This window comes from Odocoileus virginianus, chromosome 16 (genome assembly GCF_023699985.2).
Source record: "Odocoileus virginianus isolate 20LAN1187 ecotype Illinois chromosome 16, Ovbor_1.2, whole genome shotgun sequence".
NCBI classification, from domain to species: domain Eukaryota; kingdom Metazoa; phylum Chordata; class Mammalia; order Artiodactyla; family Cervidae; genus Odocoileus; species Odocoileus virginianus.
This window is the reverse complement of record NC_069689.1, coordinates 2,595,295-2,616,247: the sequence shown is the minus strand read 5'-3', so window position 1 is coordinate 2,616,247 and position 20,953 is coordinate 2,595,295. Positions and strand designations below refer to the sequence as shown.

The following is a 20,953-nucleotide window of genomic DNA, read 5'->3' as shown; positions in this document are numbered from 1 at the left end:
CTAGGCAACCCTGTGGCTTCTAAAAGTCTGCCCTTTCATTCTCCATCAGTTATTTCAGATCTTTCCACCCTCTTCCAACACCACACCTTCTACTTCTTGAAAATATAAAAGGGCAAAGAACCCCTCAAATGGAATTTCAAATTCTTATCACAAGTTTCTGCCTTGATCCCATGTGTTCTTATCCCTCTTGAATGCGAAGCTTTCTCTCAACTGCAGTCACTCTTAACCTATGTACCACTCCTACTTCTTCCATGGCCTCTGGGACATTCCTATTTTCTTATATACTTCCTGTTTCTACAATGATTCTTCTCTGTCCTGGATCTATATTCCCCTATCTTCATCTGTGACTTCTTTCATCTAACTATAAAATTTATTTTCTTTTTGTAGTATGTTATACTTTTCTAAGCATTTTCTCACATCTCATTTTGATCCTGACTTAACTTGTTGAAATAAGTCTCAACTATTGAGATATAAACATAGAATACTTTTATCTTTTTCCACAAATAACTAGCTACTCAGTTGAATCCTAAACCTGCTGAGTATGCTCAGTGAAATCCACAATTTTTCAGTCACATTCAATTATCAAAGTTTGATTTTTAAATCCTATCTTCAGACAACCTGCTTATTGTTGTCTGACAACCTAGCACAAGTGAGAATTTGATGGCCTTTATCAGATGCCTGTGGTGGGGAAAAACATGGCTTATTTTCATGGAGTCTTTCCTCTCTTCCTCCTCTGTACCCCTTAACACTATCCTACATTCACAAACTTACGTCCCTGCCATAAGTGGCAGTTGTGGGAACAGAGCAATATTCCACTTACCAGATATTAGTGATGCGTCTTCAATCAGTCATCAGCCCATTAGCCCATCAGACTAAGATGATGCTGACCAACAACAGAGTCAAGTGCTGCCAGGCAGAGATGAGTCCCTAATCCTTCTCTGGAACAATGTGAAGTGAGTAGTCCCTACTATTCTCCTGCAGTACATGGTAATTTCTGCACAGGGAGCATTCGTGGTTCTCTAGGCAGTGGTCAGGTTCACCCTGGCTCCCTTGCCCAAAGCAAGATCTGCCTCAACTCCATCAGACTTTGGTATATTCCACTGACACCTAACCAAGTGTCCTCACAGGAAGTCCCTATTACTCCAACAACCTCGCCAATGTCTAAAATCCTTCCCTCACAGAAATCATCAGATGCACTAGGGGTCCTCTTTACTCGATCAGGGACAAGTCCCATCCTAACGCCTTCCAAAGAAAGCTTACTGCCCTGAAGTCCCTCTAAGCCCAGCTGGCATGAGCTACTCCAGCAAGCTTGTTATGCTATGAAATCTCTAAGGGAGATGCAGATACCAGTCTCTATATTCCACGGGGCCCCCAGTACCCCAGAGCCACACATCCAGTTCCCCACAGATTGAAATGGAAAACAAGGAGTGGAGACTACACCCCAACAATATGATTTTCCTTAAAAATATTTTTCTTAAAACATAAAAAAAGTTTTACATGCTGATAGTTAACAATATTAATTGTGACAAACAAAGCATAAACTTGGATGATTTCAATCACTGTTCATTCTGAAACCTGTTTCTGTTGAGTCATATTTTTAAGTTAGTCTAAAACATATTTTGACGGCTTCCAATTTTACAGGAAACACAGCTATTGTTTCAACATATAACTTTGCTTTGATTCTTCATGTATTTCAAAGGTTAAATAATGAATTCCAGGATTTTTAACCAAGTTCACTGTAGAAACAGAAGCTGCTTCTGTAATCTTTCTATGAAGATGTATCATCCTGATTTTTCTCAAAATAATTTTATTTGGTATAAATACAGCATATAGTTTGTATCTACTAAAAGGCCAGGCTTTCTAGTGAATTTTCAGAGACAGATTATGCTATGTGTCTGTTTAACATCCTATTACAAACACAAGGTTATCTAAAATTAGAAAACACACCTTACAACGACATCCCAATCCCACCCAGAGGTGTTTGGTTAGCCATCAATCTCACTTTCCCCTCACCAAAGCTGATGAGGAGAGTGACAAGTATCTCAATAGAAAAGGGGCAATGTCCAATTAAAGACATTAAACATGAAACCAAAGAATGTGAAAATCTCACTAATGCCACCTACAGTACCAATGGAGAATGCAGCCAAGAGAGATCTTTAAATAAATTGTGTGTGTGTGTGTGTGTACCTATCCTTTAATTTCTCGCCTAGGACTATATATCAAGATAATTTTCTACCAAATCTTGCACAGAACATAAAAGTACACAATTAGGTAACACAAACAACAACAAGGGTAATCTTAATCAAAACAAAGAAAAACCTGGTGCATTCACAGAAGCCAACTGTAGAACAGTGATAGGGGAAATAGGGAGATGCTGGTAAAGGGTACAGACTTTCAGTTTTAAGATGAGTACGTTTTGAGGATGTAGGGTATAGCATGGAGATTATAGTTAATACTGAAGGACTGTATACAGAGGTAAATAATCAAGTTAGATAGAGCAAAAACTGGTCAATCTGACATCAAATGGATTACAAAAACTTAAAGCAAACCTTACCTTACATTCCACCACACTCTGATCTGATTCACAAGTCACGTAGATTTCATCTACTGCCCGGCGAAGGTTGTCAAAAAGAAACGCCCAGTATCGAGCTCTTAGATCAACTTTCCGAGGGTGTCTTGTTTTAGTGGGACTTTTATCAAAATGTTTATCTCCAGTTGTAGATGACGTCATTTTACAGTCTACTGTAGTGTTCTGAGGAAATAAAACATGAAAAAAAATTTTTTTGATGTCTCCAGGAACTAGATTTTTTTATAAATCACATTTTTCAACATAAATACTTAAAAACATGATGTCCTTCTTTTCACCTTACATCACACTGCATTCACCAAAACAAAGCTTCTCATTTTAAATAAAACCAGCAGGTTTGTAATATCAATTACATGTCTCATTGAAAATTAGGATGATTTTAATGATGAATAGACTCTTGGTCAAAAAAGAGCACTAAAAGGGCTTCTGGTTTACTAAAATACATGTATGGCACATTTAAATACATTAACAAATAATAGATAACCATTTCATCATTGTGAAGTTGCTGGCATATATTCTTTTCATTTAGAAATGACATAGTCTCTACTTATATTCAGTTACTTAACTTTATCTTAAACCATTTTTCCACTAAAAGTAAAAATCAACATACAAACACAAAACAATTTACTAGAAAAGAATACTGATGAATAAAACCAAGCATCAGCTGCAGAGCAGATTCACCAAATAAAGTAACTACGGCATTCATATGACCCAGTCTTTCCTCGGTAGTACAGGCGGACTTTGGAAATACAAGATTATATTCTATACTTTTATAGACTACCAAAGAATCATTCCACCACAAACATGATTATGCAGCTTATAGGAAGACTTGAACCTTCTCACGAGAAGTACAAACGAGTTGCTTTTCTCTCTGTGGCTACTTAAACTGATAAGTAAATAAATACTTGTACCACAGTTAGAGCAGCAAACAATCCCAAGTTTCTTTGGGTTGTCCTGTGTGTGTGTAAACCATTCCTATTAGCTTGTCTGTTTTCCCTTCTTCATATAAGAGTCCCAGAGTGAAGAACACCCAAAGCAGAAGCTAATAGGCTTCAGTGTTGTTTTATGCTTTGGCCTTCAAAGTAACAGTGGTTTCTATACGTCAAAACTCTTTTATAGCCAGCCTTTGGCTTATACAGAATCTTCATTACCAAAGGCAAGCAAACCAAACATTTACACACACAAAGACACACACACTTAAGAGGCTGATATGGAGCTGCGCATCCTCCCTCCACAGTCCCTCATCCAGATGAAGGCTGTCAGACACAGCAAATAAAAATTAGTAAATATTTTATCTGACAGTCCTAATCCAGGCCCAGATTCTCAACACTCAAGCAATAAAATTTAAAGTAATCATCAACAACCCACAAAACCTTTGCCTTAATGGCTCTCCAAGTACTTTCCCCCTCTAGTAGTAATGATTTAATTATGATAGTAAATATCCCCTTTTACAAATTTTAAAGTATGTATTATTAGCTGCACTTTACAGCTTAGAAAACTGAGATTTGGAGACTGGTTTGTCCAAGATCACAGAGCCACAGGAGACCATCTTCCAGTTAGAGCTCTGCATTACACCACTGACTTCCCGTTACACTGCACCCCAAGGCCCTGTGCTAACAGTCCTTTACCAGATATTCCAGACCACCTCATTTCTCTCTATATATTTCACACAACCTTAAAATTCACTTGAATTTTCCTGAATTATACCTCCATCACAAACTTTTTCTAGAATAATCAGTGAAGCACAAGTAGCTTCCTGTGAATTCAGATACTAATCATATGAAATTCTCAAAAATATTCTAACCCATCTTTACCCGTTTATGTATCTACCCTATCATGTACATATGTATATTATTCAAATACTTTAACCAACCTTTCTTAAAATGCATAATAGGCAAAACTGCTTTCAGGTTAAGATGTTTCTATTCTCTGTGATTGCTCTGTGTGAGACTTCTATTAAGAAAGACTCTAGAAAGGAACAAATCACATCTAGGTAATTCCATCTGAAGGGCAATGTACTATGCAAATCTGAAAGTTAAGTTTGACAAAAATAGCAATACTATATATTTGCACATTTATTTTATGAAGGGCTTTTTTTAATTGCAGGATAATTGCTTTATGCTTTCCCTGGTGGCTCAGTAGTAAAGAATCAGCCTGCCAAACAGGAGATGCAGGTTTGATCCCTGGGTTGGGAAGACACCCTGGAGAAGGAAATGGCAACCTGCTCCAGTGTTTCTCTGCCTGAGAAATCCCATGAACAGTGAAGCCTGGAAGGGCTACAGTCCATGGGGTTGTAAAGCAACTTAGCAACTAAACAACAACAGGTTGACAGTACTGTGTTGGTTTCCGCTAATAACAACGTGAACCAGCTCTAAGTGTGTATATATGCCCTTGCTGCTGAGGCTCCCTCCTGCTCCCTACCCCGCCCCTCTAGGTCGTCACAGAGCACCACGCTAAGCTCCCTGCACGCTACAGCCGCTTCCCGCTCGCTAGCTATTTCACACATCGCAGTGTACATACGGCAATGCTGCTCTCTCAATCTGCCCCACCCTCTTGAGAACATATCACTTAATGTTCAAAACAAAGTATTAATATAAAGACAGGACAAATATTATTATCCCTATTTTGTACATGATAAAACTAAGGCTTAGTAAGATTCAATTTTTTGACCCAGTGAAAAGCCTGAATGACAGAACTGGGACCAGAACCTAGACTTCCAACTTCTGCTTCACTGTTCACAGCGCTTCACAAAGCACCTAGCCCACAGTAAGCACCCATAAAATGTTAGCTATGATTAGAGGGGGAAAGATAAAGAGGAAAAGAAATATGCTCAAGGAAAAATGTGAATAAACCAATGGCAAAATTGCCAAACTTCTGAAGAAAGGTAGAAGAGACATGTTAAATTGTCTGATAAGTCTGTATAAAGTTTCAAAATATAGGGTTCTTTACCAACCACTGATAAAAATAATAGCAGTGATAATAATAACTGCAGCAGCACTTAACATTCATGGCATGCTTGCTATGTGCCAGGCATTGTGTTAAGTGCTTTCCATATAGCTATATTTCATTTAATCTTTGAAGTAATTTTTATCATAGCTACTATTTTTTATTAACTTATTTACCGGCTGTGCTGGGTCTTCATTGCTTGCTGGGCTTCTCTCTAGTTGTGACAAGCAGAGGTCACTCTCTAGTTGCGGTGTGCAGGCTTCTCACCGTGGTGGCTTCTCTTGCTGCAGGACACGGGCTCTAGGCACGAGAGCTTCAGCAGCTGCAGCTCCCAGGCTCTGGGTACAGTTTCAATAGCTGTCATGCCCAGGCTTAGCTGCCCCAAGACATGTGGGACCTTTCCGGACCAGGGATTGAACCCAGCAGGATTGAATCCTGCTTTAGCAGGCAGATTCTTTACCACTGAGCCGCCAGGGAAGCCTAACATAGTTACAACTATTAGCTCCATTTTTTACAGGAGAAAACTTAAGTGTAGCTAAATTAAATGATAAACCCAAAGTCTCACACTAAGAGACAAAGCCAAGACTCAAAATTAGGTAACCATTTTCTTGGCAACATCTGCTGGATCATCGAAAAAGTAAGAGAGTTCCAGAAAAACATCTACGTCTGCTTTACTGAAAAACATCTACTTTCTGCTTTGACTACACCAAAGCCTTTGACTGTGTGGATCACAACAAATTGTGGATAATTCTCAAAGAGATGAGAATACCAGACCATCTGACCTGCCTCCTGAGAAATCTGTATGCAGGTCAAGAAGCAAGAGTTAGAACCAGACATGGAAAAACAGATGGGTTCCCAATCAGGAAAGGAGTACGTCAAAGCTGTGTATTGTCACCCTGCTTATTTAACTTATATGCAGAGTACATCATGAGAAATGCTGGGCTGGATGAAGCACAAGCTGAAATCAAGATTGCTAGGAGGAATATCAGTAACCTCAGATATGCAGATGACATCACCCTCATGGAAGAAAGCAAAGAACTAAAGAGCCTCTCGATGGAAGTGAAAGAGAAGAGTGAAAAAGTTGGCTTAAAGCTCAACATTCAGAAAACTAAGATCATGGCATCTGGTCCCATCACTTCATGGCAAACAGATGGGGAAACAATGGAAACAGAGAGAGACTTTATTGTTTTGGACTCCAAAATCACTGCAGATGGTGACTGCAGCCATGAAATTAAAAGATGCTTGTTCGTTGGAAGAAAAGCTATGACAATCCTAGACAGCATATTAAAAAGCAGAGACATTACTTTACCCACAAAGGTCTGTCTAGTCAAAGCTATGGTTTTTCCAGTAGTCACGTATGGATATGAGAGGTGGACTATAAAGAAAGCTGAGCACCAGAGAATTGATGCTTTTGAACTGTGGTGTTGGAGAAGACTCTTGAGAGCCTCCTGGACTGCAAGGAGATCCAACAAGTCCATCCTAAAGGAAATCAGTCCTGAATATTCATTGGAAGGACTGATGCTGAAGCTAAAACTCCAGTGCTTTGGCCACCTGATGCGAAGAACCGACTCACTGGAAAAGACCCTGAGGCTGGGAAAGATTGAAGGCGGGAGAAGGGGACGACAGAGGATGAGATGGTTGGATGACATCACCAATGTGATGGACTTGAGTCTGAGTAGGCCCCAGGAGTTGGTGATGGACAGGACAGGACAGGGAAGCCTGGCGTGCTGTAGTTCATGGAGCTGCAAAGAGTTGGACACGACTGAGTGACTGAACTGATCTCATTGCTATGGCTTACTGTGCCTGTTTCCAAGACATGCAACAGAAGATAAAGCAATCTAAACTTTTGGAAAAAGCTAAACACAACTGAACTTCATGTTTTAAATAAAATTCAAAATAACAAATGCTATATACTAATTTAATCAATCACTTTTGAGAGAAAACAAGGAAGAAAGAAAAGAAAAAAAAGAGGGAAAGGGGAAGGAGAAAACTGAGATTTCTCACTTCCCTCTCTTATAACTCTTGTCAACTCCCCCTGGTAATCTGACAGAATCTATGGACCTAAACATCTGGCAACAACTGATCTTTTTACTGTCTCCATATTTCGTCTTTTCCAAAACATCTTAAGGTTGGAATCATATGGTATGTAACGTTTTCAGATTGGCTTCTTTTCCTTAATAATACACAATTAATTTCCTCTAAGTCTTTTCATGGCTTGATAGATCATTTCTTTCTAGAGCTGAATAATATTCCATTGTCTAGATGCACCATGGTTTATTTATCCATTCACCTACTGAATAACATTTTAGTTGCTTCCAAGTTTTGCCAATTATAAAGAAGGCTGCTATAAACCCATGTATATGTTTTGGTTTAGACGTAAGTTTTCAACTCATCTTCATCTATACCAAAGGCATGACTGTTGAATCACAAGGTAAGAGTATATTTACTTTTGTAAGAAACTGCCAAACTGTATTCCCAAGTGGCTGAATTCTCACTCTGAATTCTCACCAGTATTGAATGAGAGTTTCTATGGCTCTTCATCCTCACCGGCAATTGGAGTTGTCAGAGTTCCCAATTTTGGTCATTCTAATAGGTGTGTGATGGTAGCTCATTGTTTTAATTTGCATTCCCCTGATAGCAAATGATGTGGTATACCTTTTCACATGCTATCGGTACATCCTCTTTGGTGAGTTGGTTGTTAAGGTCTTCAGCTCATTTTTCAATCAGGTTGTTTCTTACTGTTGAGTTAAGAGTTCTTTGTATATTTTGGATAACAGTTACCTCATGTTACCGGATGTTATTGGACATCTTTTATAGGGTGTCTTTTTCCAAACACATTCTCCCAAGTCTGTGACTTATCTTCTCAATCTTTTGACATCATCTTTTGCAGAAGTTTTTAATTTTAATGAAATCCAGCTTATCAATTATTTCTTTCAGGAATTATGCCTTTGTTACTGTACCTAAAGTTATTACCATACCCAAGGTCTTTTAGGTTTTCTCCAATGTTATCAACTAGGAGTTTTACACTTCTACCTTTAAAGTCAATGGTTCATTTTGAGTTAATTTTTTGTGAAGAATGTAAGGTCTGTGTCTGGATTCTTTTTTTTTTTTTTTTCATATAAATGTCCAGTTGTTCCAGCACTATTTGTTGAAAAGACTATTTTTGCATCACTGTATTGGCTTTGCTCTTTTGTCAAAGGTCAGTTGACTACTATGTGGGTCATATTATGACTATTATTTCTATTCTGTTCCATATATCTATTTGTCTCTTCTTCTCCAATATCACCCTGCCTTGATTATTGTGGCTTTATTTAAGTCTTGCAGTTGGTTGGTGTCAGTCTTCCAATTTTGTTCTTCTCCTTCAATACTGTGATGCCTATTCTGTGTCTTTTGCTTTGCCATATACACATCAGAAGAATTTTACTGATATCTATAAAATAAGTTGCTGGGATTGCATTGACTATATTCTTCAAAATGGAAAGAAATGATATCCTGACAATATTGAGTCTTCCTATTCATGAACATGGAACATCTCTTCATTTATTTAGTGCTTTAATTTCACTCATCAAAGTTTTATCATTTTCCTCATATAAATCTTCTGTATATTCTGTTAAACTTATACCTACCTATTTAATTTTGAGGAGTGCTGATATAAAGTGATACTATGTATTTAATTTCAAATACCACTTACTCATTGGTGGTACACAAGAAAGCAACTGATGTTAAAGCAAGTATGTTAATCTTGTATCTTGCAACCTTCTATAATCAATTACTAGTAATAGAGGAGTTTTTTGGTTGACTCTTTGAGATTTCTTACATAGATGATCATGTCATCTATGAACAAAGACAGTTTTGTTTCTTCCTTCCCAATCTGTTTACCTTGTATTCCCTTGTCTTGTATTATTGCATGAACTAGAACTTCTATCACAATGTTGAAAAGCAATTCCTCGTAACTGACCTTAATGGGAAAGCTTCTAGTTTCTCTCATTAGCATCATGTTAGCTGCAGGGTTTTGTTCTTTAATTAAGTTGAGGAAGTTCCCCTCTATTCCTAGTCTTATAGTTGGAGAATTTAGTCAAACTTTTTTTTCTTGCACCTGTTGATATAATAACAGGATTTTTCTTTTTTAGCCTGTTGCTGTGATGAATTCCATTGATTTATTTTCAAATGACAAACCAACCTTGCACATTTGGGATAAATTCCACTTGCTCATGGTGCCATTCTTTTTAAATATTGTCGAATATGACTTGCTAATATTTTGTTGAGGATTTTTATATCTATGTTCATGAGAATCATTGGTCTGAAGTTTTCTTGTCATGTCTTTGTCTGGTTTTAGTGTTAATGTCAGTCTCATAAAATGAGTTAGGAAGTATTCCCTCTGCTTCTGCCCACTAAAATGGATTGTAGAGAATTTATATAATGTCTTCCTAAAATGCTTGGTAGAATTCAACAATGAATCCATCTCAGCCTGGTACTTTCTGTTTTGGAAGGTTATCAATTATTGACTTAATCTCCTTAACAGATTTATATTTATTCAGAGTGTCTATTTCATCTTGAGTGAGTTTTTATAGATTCTGTCTTTCAAACAATCAGTTCATTTAGTCCTGGTTATCTGTGACAAAGGGTTCTTCATAGTATTCTTTTATTATCCCCTTTTAATGCCCATGGCATGTGGAGAGTAATGAATAATGAGGGACATGAAATAGGATTTGGGGACAGAATTAGCCATATCGGGAGAGTGGTCATAAAGGTCAAAAGAGCCTATTCAACATAATTGATACTTTTCTCCAGCTACATTCAAATGCATGAGTGCAGAGCAGAATACATATAAAGGTGGCTATAATGAGGACAGCTCTGTCAAACATGAACTACTAAGGGACAGGGTAGCCAGACAGTCGGGAGAATATGCAAGAACATAATTATGACAGGCAAACCACAGAATCTCAGGTGGATTTCCAGGAAAGTGTGGCCATATGAAGTAATCAGTTCAGTTCAGTCGCTCAGTCATGTCCGACTCTTTTGCGACCCCATGGACCACAGCACGCCAGGTTTCCCTGTCCATCACCAACTCTCAGAGCTAACTCAAACTCATTTCCATTGCATCAGTGATGCCATCCAACCATCTCATCCTCTGTCATCCCCTTCTCCTCCTGCCTTCAATCTTTCCCAGCATCAGGGTCTTTTCCAATGAGTCAGTTCTTCGCATCAGGTGGCCAAAGTATTGGAGTTTCAGCTTCAGCATCAATCCTTCCAATGAATATTCAGGACTGATTTCCTTTAGGATGGACTGGTTGGATCTCCTTGCAGTCCAAGCGACTCTCAAGAATCTTCTCCAATACCACAGTTCAAAAGCATCAATTCTTCAGCGCTCAGCTTTCTTTATAGTCCACCTCTCACATCCATACATGACTACTGGAAAAACCATAGCTTTGAAGGCAAAGTAATGTCTCTAATTTTAATATGATGTCTAGGATTGTCAAAGCATTTCTTCCAAGGAGCAAGCGTCTTTTAATTTTGTGGCTGCAGTCGCCATCTGCAGTGATTTTGGAGCCGCCCAAAATAAAGTCTCTCACTGTTTCCATCGTTTCCCCATCTATTTGCCATGAAGTGATGGGACCAGACGCCATGATCTTCATTTTCTGAATATTGAGTTTTAAGCCAACTTTTTTCAGTCTCCTCTTTCACTTCCATCGAGAGGCTCTTCAGTTCTTCTTCTGCCATAAAGGTGGTATCATCCGCATATCTGAGGTTACTGATATTTCTCCTGGCAATCTTGATTCCAGCTTGTGCTTCATCTACCCCAGCATTTCACATGATGTACTCTGCATAGAAGTTAAATAAACAGGGTGACAATATACAGCTTTGACGTACTCCTTTTCTGATTTGGAATCAGTCTGTTGTTCTATATCCAGTTCGAACTCTTGCTTCTTGACCTATACAAAGATTTTTCAGGTCAAGTGGTCTGGTATTCCCATCTCTTTAAGAATTTTCCACAGTTTGTTGTGATCCACACAGTCAAAGGCTTTGGTGTAGTCAATAAAGCAAAAGTAGATGTTTTTCTGAAACGCTTGCTTTTTTGATGATCCAACAGATGTTGGCAATTTGATCTCTGGTTCTTCTGCCTTTTCTAAATCCAGCTTGAACATCTGGAAGTTCATGGTTCATGTACTGTTGAAGCCCGGCTTGGAGAATTTTGAGCATTACTTTGCTACCGTGTGAGATGAGTGCAATTGAACAGTAGTTTGAACATTCTTTGGGATTGCCTTTCTTTGGGATTGGAATGAAAACTGGCCTTTTCCAGTCCTATGGCCACTGCTGAGTTTTCCAAATTTGCTGGCATATTGAGTGCAGCACTTTCACAGCCTCATCTTTTAGTATTTGTAATAGCTCATTTGGAATTCCATCACCTCCGCTAGGCTTGTTTATAGTGATGCTTCCTTAGGCCCACTTGATTTCGCATTCCAGGATATTTGGCTCTAGGTGAGTGATCATACCATTGTGGTTATCTGGGTCATGAAGATATTTTTTGTATAGTTCTTCTGTTTATTCTTGCCACCTCTTCTTAATCTCTTCTGTTTCTGTTAAGTCCATAACATTTCCGTCTTTTATTGTGCCCATCTTTGCATGAAATGTTCCCATGGTATCTCTGACTTTCTTGAAGCGATCTCTAGTCTTTCCCATTCTACTGTTTGCCCTATATGGAAAACATTATACTGTTTCCCTTATGTGGAGTATAAGGCATAATGAAAGGGTGGTAGGATCAGTAAATTACATATTGCAAGGAATCTATAGACTGCAAAGAATTATTAGAATCACATGATCAGAGAGAAAAAGGAAGAAAGAAAGATGACAGGTAGAAGAGGGATGGCTGAGACTGAGATCCTAGAAGGAGAGTCACCGCTAGTGAGAATAAGGCAAGACCATAGGAATGAGAAGACAAAACCACTGGAGGAAAGAAATATAAGAAATTTAAAGGAGGGCAAATGGTAGAGCGTGCACACTGAGCCTGAAAATTATACCTTCAAGGAATAAGGAGAAGTGACCTGGACTCTACCTAAGTGCTGCAACAAGAAGGGGGAGCAGGTGGCATAGCCTGATGGCACGTGCTTCAAATATGAGGAGTTTTAGGAGATGGGAGAAAGCCTGACTGAAATACCAGTGAGGAAGAAGCAGGAAACATAACCTACCTCTAGGATCAGAGGTAGGAGTGCTGTGGGGGTGAGGTGGGAGGGAAACAACTACTACTTAAAACAACTGTGGAAGAAGCAGTATCCCCACGCATGAGTTAGCATTTAGCTAGAACAAGAAAGTAAAGGGAATGTTCAGAGAAAAGAGGAACAAAGAAAATTTTGCTGATGATAAACCTACTTCTAGAGGGCAAAGTGGTAGAATTTCATGAGTAATGCAGAGATGTTTCCCTGATAACTACTGAAACTGAGCATCTTTTCATAGGTTTACAGGCTATTCAAGTTTCCCCCATCTTTTATTGGGTTATTTGTCCTTTTACTGATGAATTTTAGCTTTTATAAAGTCTTCATATATTGTATCTTCTCCCAGTCAGGCTCATCTTAAGTTTTTTAGTATATAAATTTTAATATATCCATGAATTATGCTTTCTTATCAGAGAAAGCTTCTTATAATTCAATGTCATAAATATATCCTTCCAGATAATTTAAATTTTTTATTTTCTCATTTGTTCTTTAGCCCATCAATAATTTATTTTTTATGTGAAAATAGTCTTATATTTTATTTGTAATTTAATTGCATTATAGTCAGAGAACAGGTTGTGTCTAGATTCTACACTCTTGTCTGACTTCAATTTACTGAGACTTCTTTATAATCTAGGAAAGTGATCAATTTTTGCATATGTTTTGTGTACACTATTTGAGTGCCAATGAATATACATACACACATACCCATACATATATTTATTTATATGAGCTCAAGCATAATTGTATATTCTTGCCATTTTTTCTGTCTGATCTATCAGCTTCTGAGTAAAGGATATTAATATTTACCACTATGATCACGAATTCAACTTTCCCCCTTGTAATTCTATTAGATTGTGCTTTAAATATTTCAAGCCTATGCTGTTAGGTACCTAAAAGATTTGTACTTTTATACTCCTTGCATGATTATTCATTTTACCATTATATAATTTCCTTCTTTCTGTTATCAATGCTTTTCATGTTGAATTTCACCTGGTTTGATATAAATACTACTATTCTAGCTTTAGAGTACATCTAAAGCATAAAGTATTTTGCCTGGATTTTTTTCTGTTTCAAAACTTTCCTTGACATTTTAAATGTGTCTCTTATAAGCAGTATATTTGCTGGTGCTCAGTTACTCAGTCGTGTCTGACCCTCTGCGATCCCATGGACTGCAGCATGCCAGGCTTCCCTTTCCTTCACCATCTCCTGAAGCTTGCTCAAACGCATGTCCATTGAGTCGGTAATGACATACAATCATCTCGTCCTCTGTCGTCTCCTTCTCCTCCTGCCTTCAATCTTTCCCAGCATCAGGGTCTTTTCTAATGACTCACCTCTTCGCATCAGGTGGCCAAAGTATTGGGCTTCACTTTCAGCATCAGTCCTTCCAATGAATACTCAGGGTTGACTTCTTTTAGGATTGACTGCTTTGATCTCCTTGCTGTCCAAAAGACTCTCAAGAGTCTTTTCCAACATCACAATTCGAAAGCATCAATTCTTCGGTGCTCAGCCTTCTTTAGGGTCCAACTCACATCCATACACAACTACTGGAAAAACCAAAGCTTTAACTACACGGACCTTTGTCGGCAAAGTAATGTCTCTGCTTTTTAACATGCTGTCTAGGTTTGTCATAGCTTTTCTTCCAAGGAGCAAGCGTCTTTTAATTTCCTGGCTGCAGTCACCATCCACAGTGATATGCGGAGCCCAATAAAATAAAGTCTGTCACTGTTTCCATTGTTTCCTCATCTAGTTGCCATGAAGTGATGGGACCAGATGCCATGATCTTATTAGTATTTTGAATGTTGAGTTTGAAGCCAGCTTTTTCACTCTCCTCTTTCACCTTCATCAAGAGACTCTTCAGTTCCTCTTTGCTTTTGGCCATAAGGGTAGTGTCATCTGCATATCTGAGGTTATTGATATTTCTCCCAGCAATCTTAAATTAAGCAGTATATAATTCACTTTAAAATGAGAGGTTTAATTCAACCATCTTGACTTTTAGGAACTGAATTTAATCAGTTTACATGTATTATGCTTGCTAAAATATTTATATTTAATATGTACCACTATCTTTGGTGTTTTCACTTACTATGATTTTTTCCTCTTTTTTTTTCTTTCCCTTGTCTTCTATTTAGTTGAAAGTTAAAGTCACTCAACCCTGTCTGACTCTTTGCAACCCAATGACTATATAGTCCATGGAATTCTCCAGGCAAGATTACTGGAGCTGGTAGCCACTCCCTTCTCCAGGTGATTGTCCCAGCCCAGGAATCGAACCCAGGTCTCGTACATTGCAAAAAGATTCGTTACCATCTGAGACACCAGGGAAGCCCAAGAATACTGGAGTGGGTAAGCTTTGGTTTATTCACTTTCTCTTTCCCTCTGTTTATTTGGAAATTGTGCCCACTTGTTTTCTTCCTTTAGTAGCTAGCCTTAAACAAAGACTCCTTCTTAAAGAAGACAAGGATTTTATCACACTAACTTCCCTCCAAACTCCTACAATCTATCTTCTATGTCTTAATATTGTTTAAGATTGTAGCTCCACCTTTCTAAATTTAACTGTGTGAGTGTTTTTTTAAAACATCAATAGTTAATGAGATTTACTGACATATTTTACAGCTACCTTTTTATCTAGCTCCCTTCTCCAGGTTACCTTTCTTCTTTGCTGAAGTATATCTTTAATAGTCCTTTCATTAACGGTCTGTAGGTGGCAAACCCTTGGCATTTGTACATCTTAAAATGGCTTTATTTCACTCTTGCACGTGAATTATCATTTGAATGGGCACAGAATTCTGGACTAAAAGTTATTTCACCTTATGACTGCAGATATTGCTCCATTCTTCTTTTGTTCATAACAAGGGTTACTGTTATTCCTCTGTGGTTTTGTTTACTTTCTGGGGTTTTAAGAGTTTTATCCTTAACTCTAATATTTTGCGGGTTCTCTAGAACATGCATGCAGGCTAAGTTGCTCAGTCATGTTTGACTCTGTGCAATTCTTTCTGTCCATGAGATTCTCCAGGCAAGTATACTGGAGTGGGTTGCCATTTCTTCCTCCAGGGGATCCGGTGGGTTCTTTACCACAGCCCTTCTCTACAATGTATCTAAGTATAAATCTATTTTTACATAGCCTGCTTAGCTCTACAGTTACCCTCTTGAGAACTCAAAGTAAGGAAAATGTCAACAGTATCTTCTCCAAATACTGCATGCCCACTATTCATCCTCTATTTCAAAAGTCCTAGAAGGCATATGTTAGAATTTCTCAATTTCTCTTTCCTATTTTCCATCTCTTCAGTTCTCTGAGATATGTTCTAAATCCTCAAATTCTCTCTTTAATTTCTTTTTTCAATATATCATTTATTCTTACTAATTGTAGGTTTTAAAATTTTTCACTGACATTTTCATTTCTAAAATGTTCACTTTTATCTATAAATGTTCAAAATTAACATCCATCTTTTACTTCAGAATTTTCCTTTTTTTATTTCATCTTTCCTTTGAGGAATTTAAACATTTATTTGAACATCCTCTTTCAAAAAATGACCTTTTGGGCCTTCCCTGATGGCTCAGTAGTAAAGAATCCACCTGGCAACGCAGGAGACATGGGTTCAATCCCTGTTCAGGGAAGATCCGTGTGACTCGGAGCAACTAAGCCTGTGTGCCACACGGGCTTTATATATTTAGCCCATGCTCCAGAGCCCAAAACTACTGAAGCCCATGTGCTCCAGAGCCTGTGCTCTGTAACAAGAGAGGTCACTGCAATAAGAAGCCCACACACACACTAGAGAGCAGCTCCCACTGGCCATAACTAGAGAAAAGCCCACATAGCAATGAAGACCCAGCATAGCCAAAAATTAATTAATACATAAAGACTGTTAAAAAGTGACCTTTTTTCATTAACTCATCTCTCATTTGTGGAATGTGTTGTTTATATCTTATATTTTATTTTGCAACCTTATTTTGCATTTGTTTCTTTTACTTTAGTTTTTCACTTTGCTCACGCTCACTACATGTGTACTAGTTTTACGGCTACCATCATCTGGCCCACCATGGTCCCACCTTCAGAGGTCTTTTATTGGGGACTTAAAGCTCTCACCCTTCAAGAATATAGCAGACTTAGTCATGAGCCAGAGGGCCATTCTCTTTTATTGCTTCAGATGTCAATTATCACAGGCCACAACCCCAGGCAGATTGTAGCATTCTTTGTCTCCTAGTGCAGAATATTGCACAAACCTAAAGTTTTATACCATGAGTCTGGATCTGTTTTCCCACTACAGTCAGGGTGTTTCAGCCTTTCTTATCCCATAGGACTTGTCCAGTAAGTGTGTGTCCCCAACTTCATTTACCTGTGAACATTTTTGTTTGTTTTACTCCCGATCCACTGGAATTTTTATTTTATTTTTGAAAATCTTTTGTCTCTTTAATTAAAAAAAAAATGTTGTATGGCAGAAACCAACTCAATATGGTAAAGCAAATTTAAAAATAAATTAAAAAAAAAAAGAAAAAAACCTTGTGGAAATTAGCTGCTGAATATCACACACTAAAAAAAATATTTTATCATTTATGCCTCTTGTGTGTGAGAAGTAGAGAATATTTTATGGACTCACAATGCCACCTTGATTATAAGTCCATGTTTTCCTTATGCATAGTTTTTGGTTTACATAATACATATTGGTATATTTGATAACATCAAACTAAAATTGTATGAAAAGTTCAGAGAAAAAACCTATAGATTACAAAGTTACCTACAAATATGCGAAAACATTTTTTAAAATAAGGTAGGCTTGTGTTCTAAGATTCTAGTAGAATTATTTGAAAAATTTTAGATTCAATACATCTTGATTATCCTACAATTGAAAGGCAGCATTATACTGAGAAAACAGATCATAGAAGAACTCACAAATATGGAATGTGCCACAGAGGAGTTAAGAGTGTAAAATGGAGAAACTGGTGGAACGGGTTCAAATCTTGGCTGTGTTACATACTAGTAAGTTACATAAACTCTCTCTACCTCAGTTTCCTCATTTGTAAATGAAGATAATAATAATGCCTATAACATCAAAGGGCTGTTATAAGCAGCAAATTAATCTATGTAAAGTATTTAGTACAAGTTAGACATATAACATGCTGTACACATTTGTTAAATAAAAGTTGTTACATTAAATTTTTATATGAAGATAAAACATAATCTCCAAATTCTGAAAAAGTAGATTTATAACTGAAATTAAAAACAAAAAAATAAAGTTATATATGCTGTACCTGTTTTGCTGTTTTATGAGTGCCTTGAATTGTCCTCTTTGATTTTCCACCAGTTTGACATTTAGATTTTCCTTAAGGCAAAATAGATAAATATATAGATCAACAAATAGATAATATAAAACTGAGCTATGCAAATCTTCCAGGCATACTAACACCTAATCCCCTTCCACAGACCACAGAATAATCTATATATGATGGAAAGAGTGGCAGACTTTATTTTGGGGGGCTCCAAAATCACTGCAGATGGTGACTGCAGCCATGAAATTAAAAGACACTTACTCCTTGGAAGGAAAGTTATGACCAACCTAGACAGCATATTAAAAAGCAGAGATTACTTTGCCAACAAAGGTCCGTCTAGTCAAAGCTATGATTTTTCCAGTAGTCATGTATGGATGTGAGAGTCAAACTATAAAGAAAGCCGAGCGCCAAAGAATTGATGCTTTTGAACTGTGGTGTTGAAGAAGACTCTTGAGAGTCCCCATGGACTACAAGGAGATCCAACCAGTCCATCCTAAAGATCAGTTCTGAGTGTTCATTGGAAGGACTGATGTTGAAGCTGAAACTCCAATACTCTGGCCACCTGATGTGAAGGACTGACTCATTGGAAAAGACCCTGATGCTGGGAAAGACTGAAGGAGGGAGGAGAAGGGGACGACAGAGGATGAGATGGTTGGATGACATCACCGACTCAACGGACATGAGTTTCAGTAAACTCCAGCAATGGAGAGGGAGGCCTGGTGTGCTGCAGTACATCAGGTTGCAAAGAGTCAGACACGACTGAGCAACTGAACTGAACTGGCCAACATGAACTACAGATATAATAAAAAACAAATTTCCAAGGTACCAGAGACTGTTTTAATTGACTGGCTTTCTTAGAACAGGAAAAAAATCAGACAGTCTGACAATTTAAAAACAAAGTCAAAATGAGTGATACCCTTCAACTTACATACAACACTTTTGAAAATACTTTTTGAAATCAAATTTTATTTTAACAATAAAATTAAGAATACATTTTTTACCATTTAAAAACTCAGTATTTCCTGGTGACTTGCTTGACCTCCCAATTGTATGTAATTATTTTATATTGTTAGGTTAATCATGTTTCCATTACAGCGAGCAACTGTAATTATCTTTTATTTTTTTGTCTGGCTATTGATTTTGAAAACTGATAAATATCTTTCATTATTGTGATTATGTAATTATTACTCACTTAATACCATTGTATAATGATTGGTAAATGGAAAAATAATAGAATTCTTTATCACCAAAACTACCATTTAATAGAAAAACCTGTAATCGCTTTTTAAAATCCAGATGCATATCAGATTATCTTGTAATTTTTTGAAAAATACAAATGCCCAGGTATTGTTTTTCCTTCACCAGAGCTCCAGATGTGTTTCTAAACAACTGGACTATATGAGGATTTTTTACTTTTATCTAGTTTGCTTCACTTTTTATATTTCATATTCAGTGCTCCCATTTCATTTAGTTTACATTTTCCAATTTCTCCATCTCTTTTTTTTTAATGCTTTCTGAAGCCTTTATCAAGTGTAGTAGAAAAGCTCTTATATAAATAATATGCATAATATATATTTTAGAAAACTTAGGAATTTTTGCCTAACAAAAAATTTGTGATATTTTGATTCCACTTGTTTTTGCTGTTCAGTTGCTCAGTCGTGTCCGACTCTTTGCGGCCCCATGGACTGCAGCACGCCAGGCTTCCCTGTCCTTCAACATCTCCTGGAGTTTGCGCAAACTCATGTCCATTGAGTCGGTGATGTCATCCAACCATCTCATCCTTGTTGTCCTCTTCTCCTGCTGCCTTCTATCTTTCCCAGCATCAGGGTCTTTTCTAACAAATCAGCTCTTCACATCAGGTGGCCAAAGTATTAGAGCTTCAGCTTCAGCGTCAGTCCTTCCAATGAATATTCAGGACTGACTTCCTTTAGGATTGACTAGTTTGGTCTGCCTGCAGTCCAAGGGATTCTCAAGAGTCTCCTCCAATACCACAGTTTGAAAACATCCAATTCTTCAGCACTCAGCCTTCTTTATGGTCCAACTCTCACATCTATACATGACTACGAGGAAAACCACAGCCTTGACTAGATGGACCTTTGCTGGCAAAATGATGTCTCTGCTTTTTAACATGCTGTCTAGGTTTCTCATAGACTTTCTTCCAAAGAAGAAGCGTCTTTTAATTTCATGGCTGCAGTCACCATCCACAGTGATCTGCAGAGCCCAGGAAAATAAAGTCTGTCATTGTTTCCAACGTTTCTTGATCTATTTGCCATGAAGTGAGGGGACCAGATGCCATGATCTTAGTTTTTTGAATGTTGAGTTTTAAGCCAGCGTTTTCACTCTTTTTCACCTTCATCACTTGTTTGACTTAGTGCAAATAGAATGATAGATTTCTAATTTAAAAATTAGATATGCAACAAGCAACAAAGGTTTACTATATAGCACAGGGCTTCCCTGGTGGTTCAGACAGTAAAGAATCTGCCTGTAATGCAGGAGACTGGGGTTCGATCCCTGGGTCGGGAAGTTACCCTGGAGAAGGAAATGGCAACCCACTCCAATATTCTTGCCTGGAGAATTCCATGGACAGAGGAGCCTGGTGGGCTACAGTCCATGGGGTTGCAAAGAGTTGGACATGACTCAGTGACTTTCAATTTCACAGGGAACTATATTCTGTATCTTGTAACTTATAATGGAAAATAATTTCAGAAATAATATATGTGTATATGTATAACTGAATCACACACAAAAAAAGAATTCTACTTTTTGAAATTTAGTAATGTGTACCTTTTTGTCAGTTTTTCTAAATGTTCTATGGACATCTAACTACAATGTATGAGATACTAAATTTTAAAGATATTTGTAGAGGATATAAGATTAATATAAATTAATACAAATAGAAACCTATTATAAAGTATTAATTACATAATTTAAGATGCTCCTATTCTTA

General features: G+C 37.5%; 1 protein-coding gene across 5 annotated transcripts in view; it reads right to left on the bottom strand.

Annotated features, from left to right (window-relative positions):
• SCAPER (S-phase cyclin A associated protein in the ER) overlaps positions 1-20,953 on the bottom strand; it is a 400,938-nt gene that overhangs the window by 341,063 nt on the left and 38,922 nt on the right. For 4 of the 5 annotated variants that reach the window (XM_020886983.2, XM_020886986.2, XM_020886987.2 and 1 more), the window contains exons 4-5: positions 17,989-18,059; positions 2,555-2,752 (exon numbers count right to left, since the gene is read on the bottom strand). In XM_020886983.2, the coding sequence (XP_020742642.2) occupies positions 2,555-2,752; positions 17,989-18,059 (269 nt within the window). The remainder of the gene's footprint in view (positions 1-2,554; positions 2,753-17,988; positions 18,060-20,953) is intronic. The other variant, XM_070477616.1, reaches the window with a different exon arrangement.